We start from the raw sequence: 27463 nt of genomic DNA on the forward strand, positions 1-27463 counted from the left end.
TTTTTGCTGGTTTCACATGCTTTCTCTGCTTCTTGTGGACTAAAAATAGACTTTAAAAGAACAACAACCCGAAAAGTGTTGAGGTGTGACTTCTTAAAATATATTGCCCAAATTAAAAAAACAAAAACTTGAGTGAGATGCTTTTTCCTTCTGTGGCAATTAAGACCCGACTTTCTTGAAACAGTCCCTGTCCAGGAGTACAAAATATGCACCCCATTTTTTTCTTTTTAAAAAGAGGATTGGCTTAAAAAATTTTTCCTGAAAGAACATCTAATTTAGCCTTCAGTTCAAGCAGTATATCTGCTTGGTATATGTACAGGCTGTAAAATAGAAAATGGATATTTCTCTTTTAAGTGGCACCTTTATTGTGGTATAGCATGGTAGATGATATTCTTATTTCAGTATCCTTGGCATTACTCTTCTTCCCATTTTTTGTCTTAAAAGCTTTTTGATGTGTCTCTGGATAATTTTGCCTTTCAAAGCAAAACACAAGTAGTAAATCTAATTGTGTGCTTAAAAAAATATACATGTGATTCCTTCTTTACTTTTTACTTGTTAGGTTTCTTTAAAAAGTTATTTATGTAAATAAAATTGTCAGCTAGTAAAACAGAACTAGGGTGTTGATAATTTTGATTTGGCATCCTTGGAGAATGAAAAACAAGTATTTTGAATATATTTCTGCACAACCTACATGGTTTCTAGGCAGCCCATTGATTCAGTATTCCTGGAATTTCGTTGCTGTTGCTGGAGGGTTTTTTCTCTCTCCCAAGAAGGATGGCACTAAATGGACGCCAGCAATTTTTAAAGTTATGGCCAGTTATTTTCTGCAGCTTTTAAAGGAATTGCAATATATTCTTTTCCTTAACGAAACACACTGCTCTTTTAACTTTTCCATTATGACTATGACATTGCATGAGCTTCTTCCTCTTCTAAGGTACTTTCCCTAACTTTGCTTCATCCAGATCCTTTATCTCACTTCAATTTGTCTATGGTTCTCGTCAGCAGCTAAGTTTAGTGAGGGAGAAATTGGACCCGGGTCAGGGTAGAGGAATATACACCTAGGTTCATAGTTTAAGGGCATCAGTTTGTGTATATATGTGTACATATGCCAAGGCTAGTTTGTCCTTGTAGACAGCTGTCCTGGTGTTTCCTTAAACACCACAGAAGTGGAGCTGTTCTTCTGCTCCTCACGTGGTTTTGATCCGCCGCCATTCAAAAAAATGCAAGGAAGAAAGTTTGATTGTGGTGCAGAGAAAATTTCCAGAGCCGTTTCACATAAACAGTAGAGCAGTATCCATAGTCCTCATTTTGCCCCTTGGTGGGTAAGCCGTTATTCGCGTGCAGAAGGTGCTAGGTTCAATTCCTGACATCTCCAGGTCATGTTCGTTCAGGGGAGGGGGGAAGGCTCCTGTCTGAGACTTTGGAGCACCATTGACGGTCAGTGTTGACAGTGCTGACTTGAATGATCTGGTGGTCTAATGTGGCATGTGTCAAGTTTCCTGTTTAGAAGTTTATGGGTGGCATTCGCCCAACGTACCCGGTCAGAAGAAGTAATGCACAAGGACTTCTGCTTGTGCAACAGGGTCCTCCCCCCTCCGTCATGTCTCCCCCGAAATTGCCTGAGGGGGAAGCAGTCAGTGCTCTTTCCTGCGTGTCTTTCGCAAAGGACTTGTCCCTTCCCATTTTTAAAAGGAACGTTTAAGAGGAATACGGTCCACTCTACACCCTTTCCAAGACCAGAACAAATGTAATTCTAATCGTGTGGTTGGCAAATCCATCTGTGTTACAGAAATGAGTCCTCCCAATTTTCATTGGGACCACAGCTCATGGTCTCTCTCTCCCCAGCTGAAATACCGATGAAAATTGTGCCCCAAGTGGGCTGCTTAGCTTTAGGGAAAATGCTCCTTTGGGGTTGACGGGAACCTCCCCGCCCCACCAGGTTAATTGCAGTGCGGCAGTGGGAGTAGGTAGGTTTGCGACTGGGGAAAACAAAACTTCTACTCCCCTTGTGCTGGGATTTTGATGTAAAGCTGTTTCTTTTTGCCTAGTATTAAATTTTAAAACACATGTATACACCCCAGGTCTGATTGCTACCCAAGCAATTAGAGTGCAGTAAGCCCACAACTTACATGGGGGTTACGTTCCGGGGATCGCGCCTAAAGTCAAAATCGCTTATAGTCGAAACACATTGGGTGCAATGACAGGTGGGATTGCCAAAGTCTTTCCCCCCCTGGACATCCACCCCCTTTCTACCCTTAAAAAAATCGTTTAACACACACACACACACCCTGGAAAAAAAAAAGCTTGTAAAGCTGAAAGTTCACAAGTTAAATGTGCATAAGTTGTGGGCTTACTGTAATGTTTAGTTTGGGAAACAGTCATGCAACTGTTGCCCTTCTCTGGTTGGTACTGGGTGTCTGAAGACCTGATCCTGTTCCTACCTTGCACATAATAGACTTGATCCTAGCTGGTTCTTGTTAGATAAATGTTACACAAAAATGACAAGCCTTTCTGCGATTGCAGTTCCAGAGGAATTCAGTTATTTCCGTAAGTATGTGTGCCATTTGCCTCTGCCTGTGTTGCAAACTGTAGAGATTTAAAACGCATACAGGCTAAACCACTATTTTGTAACATACGGTTTCTGCCATTATTGCCTTACCTGCTTGGTGCTGTTGGATATAAAAAAGCATGTGGCTTCAGGTGGTCAGGGGTAGGTTTAGATGTTGGCCAAGCATCACTTTCGATTGCTGATGGCTGGTGCTCTTCCCTTTTACTGAATACAGTAAAATGTTCAAATGTGTGGAGGGCACATTATGGTATCCAGAGGAGGGGGAAGGAGAGCCAGTGTGGTGTAATGGTTAGAGTGTTGGACTATAACCTGGGGGAGCAGAGTCCGCATCCCCCACTCAGCCTCACTCACCCCACTGGGTGACCTTGGGCCAGTCACCATGTCCTAAGCCTGTGAGGGTTGTTGTGAGGATGAAAGGGAGAGAATCATGTACACTTCCTTGAGCCCCTTGGAAAATAAAGGTGGTGTATTATGTATGTAAGGGACGCGGGTGGCACTGTGGGTAAAAGCCTCAGCGCCTAGGGCTTGCCGATCGAAAGGTCGGCGGTTTGAATCCCCGCGGCGGGGTGTGCTCCCGTTGTTCGGTCCCAGCACGTGCCAACCTAGCAGTTCGAAAGCACTCCCGGGTGCAAGTAGATAAATAGGTACCACTTACTAGCGGGAAGGTAAACGGCGTTTCCGTGTGCGGCTCTGGCTCGCCAGAGCAGCGATGTCACGCTGGCCACGTGACCCGGAAGTGTTTCTGGACAGCGCTGGCCCCCGGCCTCTTGAGTGAGATGGGCGCACAACCCTAGAGTCTGTCAAGACTGGCCCGTATGGGCAGGGGTACCTTTACCTTTACCTATTATGTATGTAAGTATGAATGAATGAATGAATGAATGAATAAGAGGGCCATAGTTGTGTTGGTAAACTATGTGCTTGTAGTAGTGCTGCCCTTTTCGTAGGAATTTAGGAAACTGCCTTATGCCAGGGCACACATCTAGCTTTGATAGCACAGTTGATTAGAGTGTGGAACTGACAGCACCAAGGTTTCAGGTTGAATTCCCCATAAGGGTCAGCTGTATTGTATGGAGTTGGATACTAGATGATCTCCAGGGTCCCTTTCAGCTCTAAGATTCTATGAGTTATCCTGTTCTATGAGCCCAACATTGCCTACTCTGACTGGCAGACAGGACGCGGGTAGCGCTGTAGTCTAAACCACTGAGCCTCTTGGGCTTGCCAGTTGGAAGGATGGCGGTTCGAATCCCCATGACGGGGTGAGCTCCCGTTGCTCGGTCCCAGCTCCTGCCAACCTAGCAGCTTGAAAGCACGCCAGTGCAAGTAGATAAGTAGGTACCGCTGCGGCAGGAAGGTAAACGACGTTTTTGTGCGCTCTGGCACTCATCATAGTGTTCCGTTGCGCCAGAAGTGGTTTAGTCCTGCTGGCCACATGACCCGAAAAGCTGTCTGTGGACAAAGGCCGGCTCCCTCGGCCTGAAGCGAGATGAGCGCCACACCCCATAGTCTCCTTTGACTGGACTTAACCATCCAGGGGTCCTGTGATGGCCTGGGATTCCGAGTCTGAGAGTGAACTGGAGGAATCCCAGCCGGCACAGGAGTCCCCGCCTCCAGGGCCGGCTGAACTGGGGCAAGGCCTAGATTCTGAGGAGCCTGCACCTGTGCCAGATCCTCAGGAGCAGGCACCAGGTGAAACCATTCTGGCCCCAGAGGTGCTTGAGGACTCAGTGTCTACAGGTGAGCCTCCCCCGGGGCCCAGTAACCCTTCGGCCTCTCCTGAACTGCAGAGGCTTAGGGCAGAGAGGCGAAGGGAACTGGTTTCTCCCAGGAGGAGTGCTCGCCTTAAGGCCAGGAGAGGCGGGGCTCCTGGGGGCCGGGACCGCCCCTGGCCTTAGAAGAAGATAAAGGTCAGTCAGCCCGGTCCCAGGTTGCGGAAGCAACGTCGTTGTGGAGTACTTGTTCTGACCTGGACCTAGATCTGTATTTCCAGCGTTCCTGTTCCCGCCCGGCTCCCTGTTTCGGACCTTCCAGTGTTCCTGTTTCCTGCCCAGCTTCCTGCCTCTGATCTTCAAGTGTTCCTGACCCCGCCCGGCTCCCTGTTTCGGACCTCGCGTCTCATCTTGTGAACTTCTACCCGGCTAGTGACTTAGGACTGAACTTTGGCTACGGTATTAGTACCTTCCCCCCCCGGGACCAGCACAGGTCCTTTACCTTTTACCTTAGCCTCTGACTGGCAGTGGCTCTCCAGGGTTTTGGGCAGAGGCTCTGACTGGCAGTTCCCTTTTCAGAGGGCCACTTGGGAGGAGGGGAGCCTGTTGCTCCGAAATAGCCTATCTAGCACCTCCCAGAGCCCAAGCCACCTCTCTCAACTCTCCTCTGGGATGGGGAAAGCTGGCATCCGTTGAGGGTCTTGGTTTTGGCTCTCAGCAGTTCACTTGCTGCCCCTCTCTCCTTATGCTAGAGTAGTGCAGAGGCCGTGGTATCGCTGCTCACTAATGCTCAGTTTGTTCACCCAGGACCAAAGACCCAGGAGTTAGTTTTCAATCAAAGGTCTAAAGCTATGAGCTGAAAAGTACCATTTCCCCACAAAAGTAGTCCTGCTAATGCCTGCGTGCTTGGAAACCTTGCTCCTGGCTGCCACAGAAATTTTGCCTCTAGCTATTGGAGCTGAAGCAGTGTCTCTCTTCCCTCAAGCTATCTCTGAGTTCTTAATTTCTTAGGCTTCGTCATAGGGAGAGCCAACGGTAGCAGAAACACTGAAGTGGTTTAAATGCATGAATGTATTTATTACACCTGATGCCTTTCCCTCCAAGGAGATTAGGGCAGGGTTCAGGGTTCAAAATGATCAAGGGAGATAGATTCATGACAGATAAAAGAAAGCACTACTTCACGGAGCGTATCATTAAACTACAGAACTTGCTCTCACGCATAGCTGTCAACTTACAGGTCTGGAAATAAGGGACCAGCAGCCTCAAAAATAAGGGATCAGCGGCCAAAATAAGGGATTTTAGTCAGCCAGTAGCCAAACGAAGCCTCAAGCGGTGGTTCCCACAGCGCAGCAACCTGGCAAAGCGGATGCAGCAAGGAAAACCACCGTCACCTCTCCGCTGGGAAGCGCTGAGCAAAGCGAGTCCCCAGGCAACGCAGCCGATTTGATCGACACAAGGCATGCAAGCTCCACCCCCCAGTTGTTCTTAGACTCCTTATTGGGTGAGCAACGCAGCCAAGCAACAGAGTTGGAGCCTCCCTCCTCCCTGGCTGGCAGGGAGGAAGGGAGAGGAGCTGCTTCCTTTGAAACCTGTGAAATTTAAGGGACATCATCAATAAGGGACAGCAACGGGACATGGCACTGGGATAAGGGACTTTCCCGCCAAATAAGGGACAGTTGACAGCTATGCTCTCACGGGAGCCAGTGATGGTCACCAACCTGGATAGCTTGAAAAGAGGGTTGGACAAATTCATGGAGGATAAGGCTGTCAAAGCCTACTAGCTGTGATGGCTATGCTCTGCCTCCGCCAGTAATGCTTCTGAATGCTAGCTGCTGGAAACCACAAGAGGGGACAGTGCTTTTCTGCTTATGTCCTGCTTTGAGGGTTTCCCACAGGCATATGGTTGGCCACTGTGAGATCAGGACACTGGACTAGATAGGCCAATGGTTGTTTATCTTCGCAGCAACCCTGCGAGGTAGCTTGGGAATGAGAGATAGTGGCTGGTCCATGGTCCTTGGTTGAGTGGAGATTTCAACTTGGGGCTTCCCACGCCTCAGACATTCTGACCACTACCACCACCCCACCCTGGCTTCCCAAACGATAGCCAAGCCTGTAAGACAATATGAAACTTGGCTTCAGTTTTGAAATAAGCTAAAAGCTTTTATGATGCGTCAAAGTCTGTGGGGAATAGAAGTATCCAAGTGCGTCCAGGATTGTGTTCCCAGTCTAGGCCCGAAATAGCGTGTGAACTAGGTCATATTCATATTGGATATTGCTCATTTCCAGTGTTTGTACTTGTCTGGTACTAGTGTCCACTTTTTAAAACTTTAATTCTGCGAAACCTATATAGACTGCATCAAGGGAAGTACAGTGGTACCTCAGGTTAAGTACTTAATTCGTTCTGTAGGTCCGTTCTCAACCTGAAACTGTTCTTAACCTGAAGCACCACTTTAGCCAATGGGGACTCCTGCTGGTGCCGTGCTGCTGGAGCACGATTTCTATTCTTATCCTGAAGCAAAGTTCTTAACCTGAAGCACTATTTCTAGGTTAGCGGAGTCTGTAACCTGAAGCGTATGTAACCTGAAGCGTATGTAACCTGAGTACCACTGTAAGCCTAAAAGGCTTGGCTTGGTTCAGTCTCCCTTTATTCCCCTCCTAATTTTGCAAGATATATGTGTAGTACGGGGCAATATTAAATGTAGGGGTGTGTCGGAAGATAATTTATATGCAGGAAGAACATCAAGGAAGAGGCTATTTACTAAGGCACCACGGACCATAAAGGGATGAAGGAGCTTGATCAAATTTGCTTGGGGGGAAACTCCATCGCAAGCACATGGACTCTATCAGCCTTTTCCAACCTGGTGCCCTCCAGATGTTTTGGATTCTAATTCCCCCCCACCCCCCTTTCTGGACTTCCTTCCCCAACCATTAGCCACCCTGACTGGGGCTGATGGGCATTGCAGTCCAAGACATCTGAAGAGCCCCAGGTTGAGGGTTGGCTGGACTATATGAGTGCTTTGTCTTGGCATTCAGTAGAGTGAGAAATTCTCTGTTGACAAAGGCTTGGCCTCCTGTTTGCTGGACACCCGACACTTCGCTTCTGCCTAATGTTTTCCCTCTGCATGTTGTGAAAACTTTTTGAGTGCTGCCGATGGGAACCTGCCCTAGGTATACCTTAGAAAATGCGCAAGGCGATTTGGTGGCTCATCTGAGTAAACTTACTTTATGTACTCAAGGCATGACTGGTTTTTTAAAAAAAATCCCTTTAAACATTTGTAATATAGGAAGTGGCAAAATTAAAATGAGGATCTCATTTGTTCTCCTGATATCAGTATTTGTTATCCTCAGAGAGCCTTGAAATAGTCAGCTGGGTTTGTAAGGTGGAAGTGCAGTGTATTTTAGGTTGCAAACCTATACACAACTGCATGTCAGTAAGGCTGAGTGTACCCACCATCCATTTAAAGGACATGATTCCCCCCAAAGACTTGGATCCTCATTTAACAAATTTACTGGCAGGGTCAGAAACACAGTTGGTTAAGCAGCAGCAGCATCAATGGTTGAACAGCTCTCCAAAAAAGAGAGAAAAGCCTATAGGGACATGGGACATTGCAGAGTCAGGCCATTGGATCATCTAACTCAATATTGTCTCCTAAATATTCTCTAAGAACGTGTCCACACTTCTGCTTTTCCTGCTACTTTCCCCCAGGAAAACCCGCTCGTAACTGAATTCATTTGCTGAATTGGAGCAAATGTCAATTGGGTTTTCTGCAGATTGACGTCTGCTCCGATTCAGCGGTAACAAGCAGATTTCCCCGGGGAAAGCAATGGAGCAAACAGAAAACCACTCAGACCCGTGCCTGGAAGCATGGGACAAGTGGAAAACCTCTCGGACCCGTGCTTTCTAGGTACAGTGGTGCCTCGCAAGACAAAATTAATTCGTTCCGCAAGTTTTGTCGTCTTGCGATTTTTCCGTCTTGCGAAGCACGGTTTCCCATAGCAATGCATTGAAAATCAATTAATGCGTTCCTATGGAAACCGACTTCAGACCAGGTCCGGGGACAGTCTGTCCCCCGACCTCTTCTGAAGGCTGGGGGGGGGACCAAGGGCTTTTCTTCCCACCCCCAGCATTTTAAAAAACCCCGGGACAGCGGGGGACTTCTCCGCTGTCCGGGCGATCTTAAAATGCTGGCGGGCGGGAGCGAAGCCTCCGCTGCCGCCCGCCAGCATTTTAAAAAGCCCCGGGACAGCGGGGGACTTCTCCGCTGTCCCGGGCGATTTAAAAGCCCCCGGGAAGGCAGGCAGGGGGGACAAAGACTTTTGCCCCCCGCCGGCCTTCAGAAGAGGTCCAGAAGAGATCCAGAAACACGCTGCGTTTCTCCGCTCTCCCGGCAAGGCAGGCAGGGGGGAGCAAAGACTTTCGCCCCCCGCCGGCCTTCAGAAGAGGTCCAGGACCTCTTCTGAAGGCGGGCGGGGGGCGAAAGTCTATGCTCCCCCCCGCCTGCCTTCAAAAGCCGTCCGGGATAGCGGAGAAACGAAGGCTGGCGGCGGGAGGAGGTCTCTCCGCCCGCCGCCAGCCTTCGGAGGAGGTCCGAGGACAGTGGGGAAGACGCGCTGCGCTTCCCCGCTGTCCCGGAGATTTCCCTATGGGCTTTCGTCTTGCGAAGGAAGCCCATAGGGAAATTCGTTTTGCAAAGCACCTCCAAAACGGAAAACCCTTTCGCTTAGCGGGTTTTCCGTCTTGCGAGGCGTTCGTCTTGCGGGGCACCACTGTATTAGGCGAGCGGAAGTGTGGAAGAGCCCCCTCTCTTGAAGGGCGAAGGGGTCAGGGATCCTCTTGCACAAGATACCATTTTCTTAATTTGTATGTTCTCCTGCCAGCATTCTTACTCCACTGAACTTCCCTGAACTTCCAAAGAATCAAGGAAAGTGTGACTGTGATGTAATTTTGCATAACTATTCAGAAGCACCCTCCCACCAATTGGCTCTTGCAACTGGCTTTTATGAAATGGTTTGTGGAGGTGGCATTCGGAGCAGAAGGCAAGCATTGTTTTGTTGTGCGTGTGTGTGGTGTTTTCCATTTTTTCATAGTCTCCTTATTTAAGAAGCACACTTTGTTCCTCTGCGCAAGTTACAGTGTGTTACTACTGCTGATTTAGATAAAAAGGCACCTGGTTTTTCCTTCTTAATAAAAACACTTATTGGAAAGTTATTTTACATTGTCTAAAATGTTGTGTTAATAACTGTGTGACGGAGCTTACAGACAGTCCCACTCCTATTAAGAATGCTTGAAAGGAGTGTAGAAAATCTATTGACTGCGTGAGCACTTTGTAATTTGTATGTGCCATTACAGGAGATTGAAATGGCATGTAACTGGCGGTAATGGTTGGCAATTCATTTGTTTTTCTTTAGGAATTCTTCTGCGATTTTATTTGTTCTGTATTAGAAAAATCACAGACGTATTTTGCTGAATTCAAATGAATATCTATTTTTAAAAGATATAAATACCTTAGTTGCTTTGGGCATCCTCAGCATTGATATGATATGCGGGCCTCAACAATTGCTTGAGAAATAGGTCCAATTTATTTTTGTGTGCCTTACTTAAACACCCTCCAGACTGTAGCTTGAGAAGAAAATGCAGGCTGCAGTCTTTGAGCAGTGTTATCCAAACATAGGAAGAATAACTAGAGTCATACCTCGAGTTGAATGTGCTTTGGGTTGAGTGCGTTCGAGTTGCGCTCCGCGGCAACCCGGAAGTAACGTAGCGCGTTACTTCCGGGTTTCGCCATTCGCGCATGCGCAGATGCTCAAAATGACGTCATGCGACAAGTGCAGATGCGCCGTCGCATCTTGCATTCCGTTCGGGGTGCGAACGGGGCTCCGGAACATATCCCATTTGCATCCCAAGGTACCACTGTACTTTGGAAGCAAGTACTGTACAGTCATACCTTGGAAGTTGAACGGAATCCATTCCAGAAGTCCGTTCGACTTCCAAAACGTTTGGAAACCAAAGCTCAACTTCTGATTGGCTGCAGAAAACTCCTGCAGCCAATCAGAAGCCCCATCACACGTTCGGCTTCCAAAAATAGTTCGCAAACTGGAACAGTCACTTCCAGGTTTGCGGTGTTTGGGAGCCAAAACGTTTGAGAACTAAACTGTTCGAAAACCAAGGTATGACTGTAGTTTGTAGACTGCAGATCAGTTGCCTTCAGCATTATAGTACCAAACTCTGTTGTCTTAACAGGTTGCCAATGTAGATTTCCCAGTTTACTGTTTATAGAAGCAGAAGTTGGTCGAAACTTCACATTTTAGAAATTCTAAAGGATGGTGACTTGACTATTCGAAATTCAAAATATCGCTAAAGAAAGGATAACTGCAACTCTTTCATGCTGACTGGCAAAAACTGGATATTGGTTCACAAACGGTGGGAAAACAGATTGTGAATTTATAAATATACCCTACATTCTATAGTGTCCAGTACCAAATTATTGTACCATTCGGTTTGTGATATGCTGGTCCCCCGCTACTCCCACCCACCCAAGCTTTTAAGGCATCGCAGAATGAAAGATCTCTTTCTCGCTCGACTGATGGAACTCAAGTGCGGAAGAGATTGCTGGAAGGAAAGCATGTTTTGCTCCCCCACCCCCGCCCGCCTCTTTGAGAATCAGTAGGACAGCGCTAGCTTTTAAGAGGAGCGTTCATCACTGCACAAGTTCCCTTTTGTATGTGGCAAAGCTTCTCTGCCCTTGGCAACCTTGGGCCACGGTTTTGCTGATACAACCAGACATAAATGGTCACAGTGGGCTTGATTTGTTGAATTACCGCCCTACGGAAATGCTGCCCCCCCCCCAGTGCTGGTGTTTCCATGAGTTGCAGCACATGCTAGTGAAGGAAGCCCAAATCCACTGTGGTAATTCTTATTTTTTATTTTTAAAAAATTGTTTTCGCATCCTTTCCTTTAGTGAAAAGCAGATGCATTATTTAAGCCAGCATTTCTTCCCCAAAGTGCATTTCTGAGAGATTATTGCATGCCTCAGGTGTGCTGAAAAGCTCAAGGCATCATTTCTTTAAGCATTCAAGAGCCACAATTTCCTACATGCCGCATTGCCCAGAAAGTCTTAATTCGATACAAAATGGATATTGTTATTATTATTTTAAAAGGAGCGGCTGAACAGCCCCGTTGTTGCATTTCTTGTGAAATTGTTATTGGAAAAGCCTTCGCAAATTGGGAAAACACTGCTTCAGTGGGAAAGTCTTTCCATAATTGAGATGAAGGAAGACTGCAATAGTGCAGAGTGGTGTAATCCTCTGCTGACTTTTGGCCTATTAATGGCTCTCAGTTGTACTCCCCACCCTCTCCTTTTTGGATTTGGTGTGCCAGTAAGGTTGGCTTTTATGGCAGCTGTGGTGCAGTCAATGCGATTAGGGGGCACAAACTGCTCTTCCCTTAAAATCTCAGAATGCTGAATAAGCTCTGCCGGTGGATTCATGTTCTCATAGCAACCCTCTAATGTGCTCCCATCACCAGATGCATGGCCAAAATTTTCACAGCTGAATGCCTGAAGTCAATGGGGGACCAAAGTGGTTAGCGTCTCTGAATAATCCATCTGGCTGCTCTGTTTTGATGATTAAATGTGTGTTTCGGTTCTGCAGACACCCATGAAAATTTTGGATGCCTGGTTTCCAAAATGTCAGTCAGAAGGCACAGTATGGCTTCACTTAGCTGAATGGCTTGTGAGACAATATCTACAACATGCAGATAATCAGAAGTTCATGCCTCCTTGTAGGGCATTATGACATGGAGCGCTGGAGATGGCGGGTGGAGCATGCATTGAATTAAGAAGTTGGAATATCAGCTAGTTTGGGGTTTTTTTTAATGCCTTAGGAGCCAATATAAAACACAGTTCTGTAAGTAGGGTTGAGCCTTATATCAGCATAGAGTTTGCTTAGGATGGAGCAGGTAGACCAGGAGCCCTCCAGCTGGTCTACAACTTCCATCAGTTCTAGCCAGCAAAGCCAGTGGCCATAGATGATAGGAGTCATAGCCCAAAACATCTGGAGCATACAGAATGGAGGAAGGCTGATACAAAATTTGTTTGTGGCCTTTCAAATATAGTTAAATGTGTATAGGGAAGTTATACCATTGACCCTAATGTGCACACACACTTTAAATTTGACTGAAAGAGATGTGCATACTTAGTATCGCTTGAGGTTAAAATACTGTGTGTTTGTGAGACAGAGACAGAGAAGGGAGTTAAGCATTTGATTAAAAAATATTTTGGAAGCAGGTAAAGTTTAGCAGAGGAAATTGACTTATCAGCCATCACTACTGGATGTAGTAGTAAAAACCAGATTCTGGAGTAGGTGAAAATCTGGCACAAATTAATCCCTGTGTGCTGTTGTCCACACCAATATGACATGCCTTTATTGCTTCAACCCAATTGTATAGGTTTCGGAGAAGGAGCGCTGAATGAGTTTGTGACTGTTGGACTTTAGATTTGCTTTCAGTTCTTCAGCTGCTGCGTTGGGTGTGCCAGACTGGGTCATGGACCAACCTAAATTAAATTGCACCTAGAATCCAGTCATTTTCTTTTGTCCCCCTCTTTTTTTTTGGGGGGGGGGCAAAGGTAAGGTGGGGAAGGTAATGCAGAAAAATGGTAGTGTTGAGAAAAGTAGAAGGATATCATTGTTCTACAGTGACATGGCAAGCTAAACTATGACCAACTGTGACCCCCTCGTAGTTAGGGAGGAGAGCTTAGCCACAAGCCTGGGTTCGAATAACATGCTAAGCCCAAACCTTGAGTTAGCTCAGCATGGCTCAGGATTAAAAGGGACCAGTAGTTTGTCTTTCTGTGTCATACGACCCAGGCCGTAGGGTCTGATGGAGGATGCTCTCGTACAGTCTTCTTTTCTGCAGATGGGGCTTTGCTGCTCTTGATTTCTTTCTGAAAACTGGCTTCCCCTGCCCAACCCCCCAAATGTTTTTTACATCATTTGATCTTAGTGGCCACTTTGAACAATGATTGTAATGAGGTAGCGAGATAAAAATATTTTAAATGGTTAAAAAAATAGACAGTAAATTCCATGATTGTAGGAGGCTGGGGTTAAAGGTGGACCCCACTCTCAAAAAAAAAAAAAAAAAAAAAGGTTTGGGCAACTGGCATCATGTGCTTGATAAAACTGTGGTGTTTTGAAGCTCACATATTTTCAAGTGCACTTCCCCTACATTGTTGAAACATACTGCTGGGAGCCACAAAGAGCTGTAAAGCTTCCTGATGTTGTTCTGCAGCATACACAATACAGGTTTGTAACTTATACACACAAACACACACACACACAAATATATATGGTATGTGAAGCAGCTTTTAGGGCCTTGGGATTCAGCTAAAACTTTTTAAAGGTTTGAGAGACCGGGGCAAGGGGGGGGATGAGGAGGGGGTGATATATCATTGTAGCAAAATATTTTTTCCCCCTGTCTTAAATTCACCATCTGGGCATTTCACATTTGTAATATTATTTCTCTGAGCATATGCAAACTGGCGAGAGAAACGGCCAAGCTTGTTGAGGTTGCCAGCTCTAAATTTCAAGTAGCAAAGGCATAATGTGGAGCTGTAATGCCAAGAGGATTTGGCAGAGCCAGAGGAAACAATATGTGACTTTGTGCTTAAACATCATATTCCATGGGGCTGATCACTTTTGTCTGTTTCGGCATCTTTTGGGGGGCAGGGGTGTGTGGCACGGAGGATCCCATCAAAATTATTTTGCTATTGCCATCTGAAGTGGAACCCATTGTTAGGATGCACATCCTAAAAGATACTGCCTGATGCTAAATATGTTTTACTTGGGGGTAAATTCCATTAATGTCAGTGGAACGCATTTCAAGCAGTGTGCTTAGCATCATAGCCTTAACTTGTCTTTCTGCAATTTGGTGCTTTTGTTTGATTCTCAGTGAATACAACCAAACTATTGTTGCCCTTCTGTCTCCTGAACTTCTCCCAGGACTTGCATAATATTCCTACAAGCTAAAGCAGATATGTACCATGGTTCCCAATTCATGCTGCAAACAGTATATGAGTCTGAAGCCCTGTTGTACTTAAGGCATGGCCAATTCCTGTCCAATCTGAGAATGAGATACTGTAGTGGTTAACAGGTTAGGCTACGACTGGCTAGACACAGATTCAAATCTCCCACTCACCCACAAAGTTGTTGGGTGGATTTGGGCTAGTCACTATCTCTTGTCCTAAAGTTCCTTTCAGGATTGTTGTGAGATCATACCATCTTGAGTTGGGTGGGTCATAAGTTCAATTAGTAATAATAATCTTCTGGGACAGCTGAAGGTGATTCATTGTGTAAGGGTAAACTTGAGGCAGATCTGAACTTAGCATCATGGTCCTAAACATTCTGTACCAGGGCTGTGTGTTCTTGCCCATGTGTTAAAAAGAAATTAGAGTTCTGATCCCAAGCGATAGAAATTCTGACCCAATTCTTGGTCATATAATTTGTATACATTATGCCAACTGACCATAAATTTACATTTTCTTGCATATTTCTTTTTTAATGCATGATTTTGCTACTTAGGATTATTCAGCTACCTCCTGCCAGTCTTAGGTTAATCAGCCCAGTTTGCACGCTTGGGTCACCCTGCTGGGTACACTCTGCTCGTCTTAAAGAATGCTGTGCAGGGCTAAAAGGGGGAGGGACCTTGCGCAGAGCGCATTGCGCACAGAAACCCGTGGCTGTTTGTGGGCTGCTAATGCAGTTCCAATGCCTGTTTGTGGAGGAGGACTGAATCAAGTAGCCTCCTCTCCTTCCTCTTGTTCCCAACAGATGCTCAACTCTGACACAGAGCTGGTACTTTCAAATTGATCTTGGTTACCCACCGTATTTTTCGCTCTGTAAGACGCACTTTTCCCCTCCTAAAAAGTAAGGGGAAATGTGTGTGTATCTTATGAAGCGAATGCAGGCGGGAGGCTCTGCTAAGCCCTCCCTGTAAAGAGCCACGTGGAGCGTGTGTGCGGCTCTTCGGGGCTTTTCCCATAAGCCAGGACAGCCAGAGGGATCGCTGCGCTGCGATCCTGCTGGCTGCCCCGGCTTCTTGCTTAGCTGCGCACAGCCTCCCCTGCCCGGGAGAGGCTGCGCATGGCTATCCCATAAGCCAGGGCAGCCAGCGGGATCGTTGCACTGCGATCCCACTGGCTGTCCTGGCTCCTGGGATTCAGAATATTTTTTTTCTTGTTTTCCGCTTCCAACAACTAGGTGTGTTTTATGGTCTGGTGCGTCTTGTAGCGCGAAAATACGGTATAAGGCCTTCTCTTAAGGTCCCAATAGAATCATAGGATTGTAAGGACCATGAAGAGTCATCTAGTCCAACGCCCTGCAGTGCAGGAACAAATACAGTAACTTAGTCCTTAATTCATAACCTGTCTGTGTTCAGCTCCATATGGATTGTGTGTGTGTACTGTGCACAAAATTTGAACCTCAGCAATTTAATCTTCCCCTCTTGTATCTGAGAGGATATACCTTTCAGGTAACTTGCTGTAAAAAAATAAATAAATTTAAAAGTCACTTACTATTTTGTGACTTGTGCTTTGATCAGGAGACTTGCTAAAAAAAAATAAATCACATAAAAATATTGGAGCTTGACCATAATAGATATATTTATTTACCACTGTAACCCACCATTGTTCTAAGCAGCTTAAGGTGGTGTACAAGGTATGCCCCTGACAAACACAGGGTTGTAACAATCCTGTGAGGTGGGTTAGGCCAAGACATAGGGACTGACCCAAGAGGGTTTCATGAATGAGTGGGATTTAACCTTGTCCTACAGTCTTAACCATCATACCACATTGGATTTCAAGCTTCAGTTGACTTTGGTGGAGTTGCAAGCCCCCCAAAATTGGTCAGCCATTTCTTGGACCAAGCAAAGGCATAGCACCAAGGAATTTGTAGCTCAGCGGTAAAAGAAATACAGTGGACGCTCAGGTTGCGAATGTGATCCGTGCGGGATGCACATTCGCAACCCGCTTCTGCGCAGGTTGCGATTCAGCGCTTATGCATATAGCGCTGTTTAGCGCTTCTGTGCATACGCGACTTCCGAAACCCGGAAGTAACCCATTCCAGTACTTCCGGGTTTCGGCAGTCCGCAACCTGAAAAAACGCAACCTGAAGTGGATGCAGCATGAGGTATGACTGTACTTGGATGTGGAAGGCCCAGATTCAGTCCCTGACATTTCTGCTTGGCAAATCATCTCAGGTAGCAGAGCTTGGTCAGGGCTTCTGTCAGCCTGATACCTTGGGGACCTGCTGTCAGCCTTGAGTAGACAACGGCTGCACCCACTCTATGATACCACTTTAAGAGTCCTGGCTTCCCCCAAAAAACGGTTGGAGTTGTAATTTGTTAAGAGACCCCCTATCTCCCTCACAGAGCCACAATACCCAGAGTTCCCTTCAAAGAGGGATTGATTTTTAAACCACTCTGAGAATGGTGGCTGTGTCTTTCCTAACAACACTCTGCACCCTGACAAACTACCACTCCCAGGATTCTTAAGGATGCTGTTAATTTAGAGTGCAGATGTGGCCAATGCTAAGCTATACAGACCTGTTTGCCTGTAACTTCTCTTTAAGTAACTACCGTATTTTTTGCTCTATAAGACTCACTTTTTCCCTCCTAAAAAGTAAGGGGAAATGTGTGTGCGTCTTATGGAGTGAATGCAGGCTGCGTAGCTATCACAGAAGCCAGAACAGCAAGAGGGATTGCTGCTTTCACTGCGCAGCTGTTCTTGCTGTTCTGGCTTCTGAGATTCAGAATTTTTTTTTCTTGTTTTCCTCCTCCAAAAACTATGTGCGTCTTGTGGTCTGGTGTGTCTTATAGAGCGGAAAATACGGTACCTGCTTCAGATGAGTAAAAAAATGGATGCAGGCAACTAAGTTAAGTTCAAACACGTGGACCAGTAAATGTTTCTGTGGCTATTTGTGAGTTTGGAGCTGTGACCGAGGAAACAACCAGCACCAGTTTTCGTTCATTAATCAGTGAAGGACAAGTAAAGCAAATGGATGAATGACCGCAGCAAGGCTTGCAGTGTTGTGCTTGAGGAGTTTGAAACATTGTGTTGCAAAAGTGATCCAAGAGCTCTTAATCCACTCCATATGCACTACTTGTTGCCTTGGAGACAAATGTAATCAAAGGGCTCTTCCTTCCTCACTTTTTATCATAAGATTCTGTTGAATTACGGCTTTCAAAGTGTGGTGAAGTATCATGTGAAATGTTGGAAAGATGGAAATTCAATCACTGAGTGATTGGTCTAAACTCCATTGATTTGGAAAAGTGAAGGGTTGTTTTTATCCTTCCTGAAGAACCACACAAGGTGTTCTTCACACCTTTTCCATATCAAATAAAATATTGTCAGTGTCTGCTTTAAAAAAAACCTTTAGCATTTCACAACTCACATGTAATCATTCTGCTAGTGGGATAAGGATACTTCAACCTGGAACTTAGCTCACTGACAGCTCTCAACTGAAAAAGGCTGTAACATCGAGCAAACTTTCTCTTTATTGGAAGTTCTGGTATGTGATCAGCCTTTTTTTGGCTGCTTCACATTTTCATAGAGTCATAGAATTGTAGAGTTGGAAGAGACCCTGAGGGTCATCTAGTCCAGCTCTCTGCAATGCAGCTCATAGTTTGCCAGCTTCTCCACAAAAATACCATGGGAGACTTTATCAAAAGTCTTACTGAAATCAAGATGCACTGCATCCGTTCATTCCCTTGATCCACCAAGCTTGTAACTCTATCAAAAAGAAATGAGATTCATCTGCCACGGCTTATTTTAGAGCAGAGCTTTCCAAACTGTGTGTCGCGACACATTAGTGTGTCAGCTGCAGTGTGTAAGTGTGTCACATGAACATTGCCCATGCTCCTCCCAGGGCAGGAAAGGGGTTGGTTTAAACTTCAGTTTGCTAGTAAAACTAAATTACTGTGTCATGAAATGATGCAAGTCTAAAAAGTGTGTCACCAACATGAAATGTTTGGAAAGCTCTGTTTTAGAGAAACCCATGTTGGGTCTTAGTAATTACAGCATCCTTTTCTAAGTGCTCACAGACCAACTGTTGAATTATCTGTTCTAGGACCTTTCCTGGTACTGATGTCAAGCTGACTGGTTAATAATTACCTGGGTCTTCTTTTTACCCCTTTTTGAAGATGGGAACAACATTTGCTCACCTCCAGTCCACAGGGACATTATCTGTTCCCCAAGAATTCTCAAAGAGGCTCCTTTAGTAGTACCCTTGGGTGCAGTTCATCAGGCCCTGGAGATTGGAATTCATTTAAAGTACAGTGGTACCTCTGGTTACCTACTTAATTCATTCCGGAGGTCCGTTCTTAACCTGAAACTGTTCTTAACCTGAAGCACCACTTTTAGCTAATGGGGCCTCCCGCTGCTGCTGCCGTGCCGCCGTGCAATTTCTGTTCTCATCCTGAAGCAAAGTTCTTAACCTGAGGTACTATTTCTGGGTTAGCGGAGTCTGTAACCTGAAGCGTATGTAACCTGAAGCGTCTGTAACCAGGTGTTCCCTTACTACCTCTTTTTCTGTCTCCAGCTGCAGCTCCCTCCTTTCATAATTTATTCTGTTATCACCAGGTAGAGCACTGCTTTCCTTCTGAGTGAAGACAGAGGTAAAGTAGGTGTTGAGCAGTTCTCTCTTCTCTCTGTCTCCATCTTTCCCCTGCAAAGGATCTACTACTTGCTTGTCCTTCCTCTTGCTTCAAACATAGCAGAAGAAACCCTATTATTATTATTATTATTATTATTATTATTATTATTATTATTAACCTCTCTTGTGAACCTGAGCTCATTCTGAGCTTTGGCCCACCTGACTTTCTCCCTGCAGCTAATGGATACTCGTGCATACTCTTCCTTCATGATTTCCCATCGTCTCCCCTTTCTTATACATGCTCTTTTTAAAATTATGGCTCATCCTCAAGCTCCTTATGCCGCCATCTTTAGATGCTTTAGAGTTTTCTTTCTTGTTAGAATTATCTCTCTTTGTGCCTTCAATATTTCACCTTTAAGAAACTCTCTGTATTCTCATCCTTTTGTTGTCGTTTAGTCGTGTCCGACTCTTTGTGACCCCAAGGTCCAGAGCACGCCATCTCATCCTTTTACTGAACCCCTACTAACTTACTCAGTTGAAAGTGATTAGGATTTTTCTCCATGTAAGTACAGAGACCCAAAAAGGCTGTGAATTAATTTCTCATCTTGTTAGCTTCCTTTTTAAACAAGGGCCTTTTCTACCATTGTAAGGTGCTCCTCACTGAGCTTATTTCTTTTAGAATCTTAAATCCCTTTATCATTAAAACCTTATTGTTCATTTAAGTAAAATCTCAATATATATGATTTTTTTTTAATGGCTATACAGTCATACCTCGGGTTAGGAATGCTGAGGGTTGTGCATTTTCGGGTTGCGGACCGCACTGAACTCGGAAGTACCGGAATGGGTTACTTCTGGGTTTTGGCGCTCGCTCAGAAGCGCGAAATGACGTCACGCACATGCACAGAAGTGCCGAATCGCGTCACGCGCGTGCGCAGACGCAGCGCTGCGGGTTGCGAACGTGCCTCCTGCACAGATCACGTTCGCAACCCGAGGTATGACTGTAAGTTGTTTTGCTTTCCCTTCTTCATGTAAGCCTCCTACCTATGTGAATGTATATATGTATGTATTATTTTAAATTCCTTTAAAATACTTTTTAAATCTGTGCTTTTATTAGTGGTTCTGAGAGGCTTTAATACTGCCTCCTCTCCTGAATATTCCCATCCATATTGGTCATTAGAACAACTTGTAACTAAGGGTGTGAACCCAGGTTCACTTCTTTCCTCCTTCTCAATCCATTTTCCTTTTGTGCCGTGTCTTTTTATTGTAAGCCAGGGGACACAGACTGACTTCACTTTATTGTGTTGTATTGCACTGCATTGCATTGCATTACATTGTGGTTATTTGTAAGCTGCTTTGGGAGCCTTTTATCAATCCTCCCGACATAGCAAAACCTACCCCAGTTGCCTGCTATATTTCTGTGTTAACTGTCATGCCAAATATTTAATAGACATGCTGCTGAAGCTGTACAAGAAACCAGGCTACTGTAGCATTCTAGGTGTTCCTCCTCACCAAATCACATCTGTCTCTTCTACCCTGGATGCATCTTGGAATTTTCACCAGCTATATTGCTTGTATGATATCACAAAAAAGAATGGCTATAGTAGCTCTTACTTGTGAACTTTAAGAAGAACGGCTAAGATTTGCTCATTGCTAGTTCACATGGCCATTGAGTCCGCAGCCCATCATTTCAGGTTATTCTAGTTTCACTCTAGTTTTCTTCTAGTAAAGTGGTGCTCTTTAAGTACTGATTTTGAACATAGGTTTATTAGCAATGCCCTGAGCCATTAACCGTAGTGGAATGCTTGGATGGTTGCCTTCCATAAGTAAGATAGAGTCATCTGTATGAATTGTAATTGGATTTGGGGATGGAAGGGAAACATTCCCTACGCAAACCTTCCTGACTGACCTGATCTGGGAGTCCCTGAAAAGCTGTAATTCCTTCTAATAATGGTGGCACATTCCCAGTAGTGTAGTAAATGGGGATAGGATGTGTTGTCCATCCTGGTATTTTTTTGATCGTGCCCCACAGAGAAGATTAGGGCAACTACCACAGACCCCGTTGTGCAAGCAGAAGTCCTTGCGCTAACAGGAGGCGGACTTCGTGGGATACAACCCACTGTGCTTGGTTCCTGAATCAATGTTGTTTCTGCCACTTAAGAGTGCGTTTTTTATGTTAGTGCAAGAACTTCCACTTGCACAACAGAATTTCCCCTCCCTGCCCTCTTCCACATGTAATTCTGCTCTCAAGTTCTGTTTGCACTGACAAGGACGAGTTGGTTGAATGCCACCCCTAATTACCAGTTGCAAGGGAATAGAAGTGGAATCCTCTGAACTTGAAAATAACTAGTAAATTTTGTTTAAGCCATACCTGTTGCAGGCAAGCTAAACTGATTACGATTCTCTCAGGCTAAAACTGAAATTCTAGATCTCCCAAACAGAAACCTAGGCTTCATATATTAAGATTTATTTTAATTATTACACTTGGTGTGAACCAGACATAGTAGGTGGAGTTGAGGGATTAAGTATTTTGTGGTAAGGTGGCACTCATGATTTGTGGTATTAGCAACACTTAGTTTTTTAAAAAAGTTGCTTAGGGAGCTTAAGCCCACCCCCCTCCAAGTTTCTTTTACAGCACCCAGAATAACAGTTTTAGTTTCCTGTCTGCGAAGCTTATTTATCTTCCAACTTGGTCATGAAGAATAATTATGATATTTCAATATGTGGTATGTGTGCTGCATTGACACAGAGGGAGAGAGAATTTCCAGAAAACTGCTGAACAGAGCACAGTAGTAGCTATTTTCACAGTTTACATACAATATCAGACTGCCCCAATTCCTTCTTAAACATCAAAACTGAAATACAGCTGCACCTAAACTAGCATTTGTAGCAGAAAAATGAGATCTGTTGTTCTTCATAAGCAGGAAGGAATATTCTCGGTTTTCTGAAAAAACTTAGAGATACACTTACGTCATTTAAAATGATTTTTTTTTTATCCTCCTTTGCAGAGTATTGGGAAAGGGTCTTTATGGTGTATAGACCCAGAATATAGACAAAATCTTATCCAGGCTTTGAAAAAGACCCCCTATCACCCATATTCGCATGTGTTCAGCACCCCTCCAGCGTCTCCTCAGGCATATCAAAGGTAAGAAAACTTGAATATAATTTTAACCTGGGCAGTTGCTTTTGTCTTGTCTCAAATACTGGATCAGGCAAGGTCTAGAAATCGGGGAGGGCTGCTAACAACATTATGTAGTCTAGCTTTTACTAGAATTCCACTGCTTGATGGGCTAGCAAAGGCGCTTACTGCGCTTATCACAAATTAGTTGTACTTTAACTGTTGAAAGATCCAAAGTATGCACTCTTGGTATGTAAATTTAGCTCTAATTGTGCATATTTGGGATCTTTTAAGGCACAACTAATTGTGATAAGCGATCCCAGGTATGTAATCTTGCTTAACAGCACAGGATGCACTTTGCTGGTTTAAACAAAAACCCACCTAATTCACTGGTTTTTTTGCAAGAAACACAGCAACCTGTTAGCTCTCAGTGGCCCGCTGGAAACTCACTGGTGGCCCAGTGGAGACAAATTAGACCACAGTCTGTCTTCTGCCCTGCTATAAAGGACTATAGCAACTGCAGAAAGCATGGTAGTTCCCTAAACTTATTGGTACTTAAATCGTCGGTTAGAGCCGCAGTATGTCTTACCGGTTTTGGAGGAACCGACCTGTTCATTTGCAGTTTGTCATTGTAAGTTTCCAGTGCTCCTTTGGATGTTTCTGAAAAAGATTCTAGCTGCTTGTGCTCAGGGCCATAGCTGGAGTTTTAAAAGGGAAAGGAAACCGGCTGGGTTTTCCTCTTTGCTTGCACGAATAGATGTGTACCTCTTTGGAAGCAGGTCACTGGTGCTTTTTGTCCTCCTAGCTCCCTACTTGGTAGATCGCTTTGTCAACGCAGCTATATAAACTTTTGCTTCTAGGTAACAGGAAGCTTCCCTTGCTGTTGTGGTTACCTGCTCTGTGAGGCGAGTGTGTCTGTGCATGGTTATGCCTAGTTGCCATAGCTCACTCCTGTTCATCTTGTAAAAAGGGTGAACCCAGGACTGGTGACTTTGAAATGTCATTGGAGGGGGAAAATGGAAGTACTACTTGAACAGTGATTGTTTGTTTCTTGTTTGTCCTACTCAGGGGAAAGTATGAGATAATTACGGGGTATCAAACCACCTGCTTTTCATAACAACCATTCGGGAAATGAATTATTTGTTTCTAGAAACGGAGGATCAAATCACATCTGCACGTAGGACAACAATAGGCAAATTTATAAATAATAATAATTTAGAAACTTGTGTAACCTGTTGCACAAATTAGATCTAAGCTACACCCTACCTGGCTGCAGATATATATGTCTGTTGCCCGTGTTAAAAGCCGATAAGGAATTTTAAATGTGTATTTAGATGGGGATTTTGGGGGTGGTGCAATACTCTTCTGCCCCCCCCCCCCACTCAAGTTATATCACTTCTTCCCTGCTTTTAAGAAGCCAGCAACATGCAAAGTAATTTCGTTCTGGTAACGTTAATGAGGTTCTCGTGCATCTGTGTTGATCCGCGCGTTCCATCACATGACCCAGACAATCAATCTTCAGGCAGAGATTGGGAGGAACAGCTGGGCTTTTGCAGGAGACGGCTGTATGTCTGCCCTTGCTAGGCGATTAGCGTGATGGTAACCATAGCGACTAGAACGTCTCCATAGCAACGCATAGCTGAGACAGGTGCAGTTGCATCACAAGGCTGTTGCCTGGCAAAAGGACAGGCCATTAGTACTAAGATATACGCTGTTGCCTTGGTAACGGATAACCCTACATAGCAACTACAGTGGACTTGCAGCATTTTTACCCTCCTGATTAAGGAAAATAATAATAATAAGAGACATTCTACCAGGCTGTTGTTGTTGTTGTTGTTGTTGTTTTAATCTATGATCAGCAGCACCGGGAGCTCTCACTGCCAGGGTGTCTGTTGCTAAAAGGTGTACTGAATGTGAGATTGAGCACTGATGACAGAAGGAGGTGAAGAGCTGTGCCTAAGGAATTGATACTAGCTGTAGCAAGTTGAATATTGGAGGTTAAGGCTGCCATCTCATGTTTGCCACCATTGAACTTAATGAGGTTTATGTCTTGGTAGACGTTATTAGTTGGGACGCGGGTGGCGCTATGGGTTTAACCACAGAGCCTAGGACTTGCCGATCAGAAGGTCGGCGGTTCGAATCCCCGCGACGGGGTGAGCTCCCGTTGCTCGGTCCCTGCTCCTGCCAACCTAGCAGTTCGAAAGCACGTCAAGTGCAAGTAGATAAATAGGCACCGCTCCGGCGGGAAGGTAAACGGCGTTTCCGTGCGCTGCTCTGGTTCGCCAGAAGCGGCTTAGTCATGCTGGCCACATGATCCGGAAGCTGTATGCCGGCTCCCTTGGCCAGTAAAGCGAGATGAGCGCCGCAACCCCAGAGTCGGTCACGACTGGACCTAATGGTCAGGGGTCCCTTTACCTTTACCTAGACGTTATTAGTAGCAGCAGCAATAGTGAGATCAAGCATTTTTGCCCTGCTCTTTAGTAAAAGGTTTCCAGAGCTCTATAGGCAGGTTTGCACTCAGGCTTACGTTCTAAAATACATGACATACAAGGGGAAAGGGATGGAGAGGGAGGAGGAAAAGGGCAAGTTAGGGCACTAGTTCTTATGACGACCACCTGGGAAGGAAACAGTTTAGGGCAGAGGTTTTCAACCTTTTTGAATCCATGGCTCCCTGGACCAACTACATTATTTCTGCGGCAACCCTGTGAAGCTCAGGAGCCCAGTTATATCCCCCCCTGCCCTTTTCCAAACACCTTCCCTTGTGGAGTGTTCCCTCAGCCTCCTCTCCTCTCCCCTCTCTTGGGGAGTCCTCTGGGCTGTTGGAACTGCCGCTTCTGGTCTCTGAGCTGCCCCCTCTACCCCCAAAGAGAGCTGCCTCCTTACACAGGGGCCTGGGAAGCACCCCCTGGCCGGCCCCAGAGGCACCATTCGCCTGGGGAGCTTGTAGCCAGGGCTGCTGCAACAAACAGCTGTGCAAGCCTTTGGGAGGCAGAGACGCAAGAGGGCATCAGAGGAGGGAGGGAACGAAAGAGGGCCGGAGGCCAGTGTTGCTCACACCACACCCTGACCATCATTCAAGGCACCCAGGGTGCCATGGCACACTGGTTGAAAACCTCTGGTTTAGGGAGCCCAAGGGTGGAATGGCTGCAGTTAGGTGATACAGCGGTACCTCGGGTTAAGGACTTAATTCGTTCCAGAGGTCTGTTCTTAACCTGAAACTGTTCTTAACCTGAAGCACCACTTTAGCTAATGGGGCCTCCCGCTGCCGCCGCGCCGCCGGAGCACGATTTCTGTTCTCGTCCTGAAGGAAGGTTCTGTAACCTGAAGCGTATGTAACCCGAGGTACCACTGTAGTTGGAGGGGGGACCCAAAGGCAACTGGTATCTGCAGAGGCAATGGAACAGTGCTGGTTCCCATCTCTACTCTGTCCTGCAGCCTGATGGAGATGTACAGTGGTACCTCGGGTTACAGACACTCCAGGTTACAGACGCTTCAGGTTACAGACTCCCCTAACCCAGAAATATTACCTCGGGTTAAGAACTTTGCTTCAGGATGAGAACAGAAATTGTGCTCTGGCGGCGTGGTGGCAGCGGGAGGCCCCATTAGCTAAAGCGGCGCTTCAGGTTAAGAACAGTTTCAGGTTAAGAACGGACCTCCGGAACGAATTAAGTACTTAACCCGAGGTACCACTGTATATGGGTTTGTTTACGCTGGCATATATAAAATTGTGTTAATACCTGCTTTATCCTCCCAAACGTGCCCCCCCCCCCAGTAAATTCCACAATAGTCTCTTTGATGTTTGTGTTTTTCCCCTGTATCCCTCCCTGAATTAGTCACCAATCTGCTCTGGCCCAAAGTAACTAAATGTTTTGTAGCCTGACCTTATAGAGCCACAACAGTACAAGCCAAGACTTACGCTACAGCAGAACAACAGCAATATCTTATCTCTGCCATGCATAGCTCGACCCTAAGTGGCACTCACAGTTTGGGAGGGCAGGAGAGAACTGTCAGGGACAAAGGCATTTAAGAGGGTGCATGGATGGGTCCGAACTTTATCCACACCAACTCGGCACATGAAGCTGCTGCAGGGCTTGGCTATGGTGTCATTTACTGGCATAGTAGTTGTTTGTTTAGAACAGGCATCCCCAAACTGTGGCCCTCCAGATGTTTTGGCCTACAACTCCCATGATCCCTAGCTAACAGGACCAGTGGTCAGGGATGATGGGAATTGTAGTCCAAAACATCTGGAGGGCCGAAGGTTGGGGATGCCTGGTTTAGAACTAGTTGACTACGGTGATTAAGAACCCGGTGAGATGGGAAGATCCCAGCTCCCTTATGGGAAGGGCTCCTGGTGATCCTGGTTATAACAAAATCTTGTCCCTGTGACTTTATTGATGTGCTTTTGTTATTTGTAAATCGCCGTGGAATAATTTGTAATCAATTAACATTCCCTCCACCTCCTCAAGTTGCTGTCAAGGCTTTTTTTAAGCCAGAACTAAGTTCCGGCACCTCTCAGGTGGGCGCCATTGCCATTCTCATGGGAGAACATGGGAGGTGTTCATGAAGAGTTCTGGCCCCTCTTTTTCTAGAAAAATAGCATTGGTTGCCAATGTTATATAGATAACTGGACCACATGATTTCAACAGCGCCCTTCTATGGAGGCCTTTGCAGAGCTTGTGTTAAGATCGGGGTGGGAATTTTGTTAGAATAAAGTTATAAACTGAAACAAAAAAGTAGCCAGTCCCTGGCCCCTTACAGGCCTGCTTTCATGGATAGAAGGTGCTTTTGGAGCCCTCCATTAATGGAAGAGATGGTGGTTTTCACTTATTTCCCCCTTTTCCACCAGTGTTAGAAAGTGGGATAGAAAAGCTAGGAGCCAAATGCCTCCTGGGACCTGGGTTGTGGGCACCAAAACAGAGTGTCTAGTTGCCATTGGGGGGTGGGGTTCGGCAACACTTTCTATTTATTACTTCAATATTACACAATTCACATAAGTGACACAGTATCACAGTTTTAAGAGAAGTTGTTAATCCATGTTTAATTTGGAGTTTACAGTAAAAAATATTGGCAATGTACTTCAGTTTTCAAAACACTCTAGCCTTTATTGTTAAACTCCTTAACGTATTGTCTATCCTTAACATATACTTCAAGGCTTCAAAGCACATACATTTCAGTAATCCTTGAGTGTCAGTCAGGCACAAAAAAATTGCACCCATACTTTTTTAAAGGTAAAGGTACCCCTGCCCGTACAGGCCAGTCTTGACAGACTCTAGGGTTGTGCACCCATCTCACTTAAGAGGCTGGGGGCCAGCGCTGTCCGGAGACACTTCCGGATCACGTGGCCAGCATGACAAAGCTGCATCTGGCGAGCCAGCGCAGCACACGGAACGCCGTTTACCTTCCCACTGGTAAGCGGTCCCTATTTATCTA

General features: G+C 45.6%; 2 protein-coding genes across 5 annotated transcripts in view; one reads left to right on the forward strand and one right to left on the reverse strand.

Moving 5' to 3' along the window:
* LOC114591232 (lysosomal enzyme trafficking factor-like) overlaps window positions 1–22849 on the reverse strand; it is a 34018-nt gene extending 11169 nt beyond the window's left edge. The window contains exon 1 of the mRNA XM_077924912.1: window positions 22623–22849. The gene's annotated coding sequence lies outside the window, so the exon portion shown is untranslated. The remainder of the gene's footprint in view (window positions 1–22622) is intronic.
* Window positions 1–27463, forward strand: part of FOXN3 (forkhead box N3) — a 144130-nt gene that overhangs the window by 19722 nt on the left and 96945 nt on the right. For all 4 annotated transcript variants that reach the window (XM_077924880.1, XM_077924888.1, XM_077924890.1 and 1 more), the window contains exon 2: window positions 21924–22060. In XM_077924880.1, coding sequence (XP_077781006.1) covers window positions 21924–22060 — 137 coding nt within the window. The remainder of the gene's footprint in view (window positions 1–21923; window positions 22061–27463) is intronic.

The sequence above is a fragment of the Podarcis muralis genome, chromosome 1, assembly GCF_964188315.1.
Source record: "Podarcis muralis chromosome 1, rPodMur119.hap1.1, whole genome shotgun sequence".
Classification (NCBI taxonomy): Eukaryota; Metazoa; Chordata; class Lepidosauria; order Squamata; family Lacertidae; genus Podarcis; species Podarcis muralis.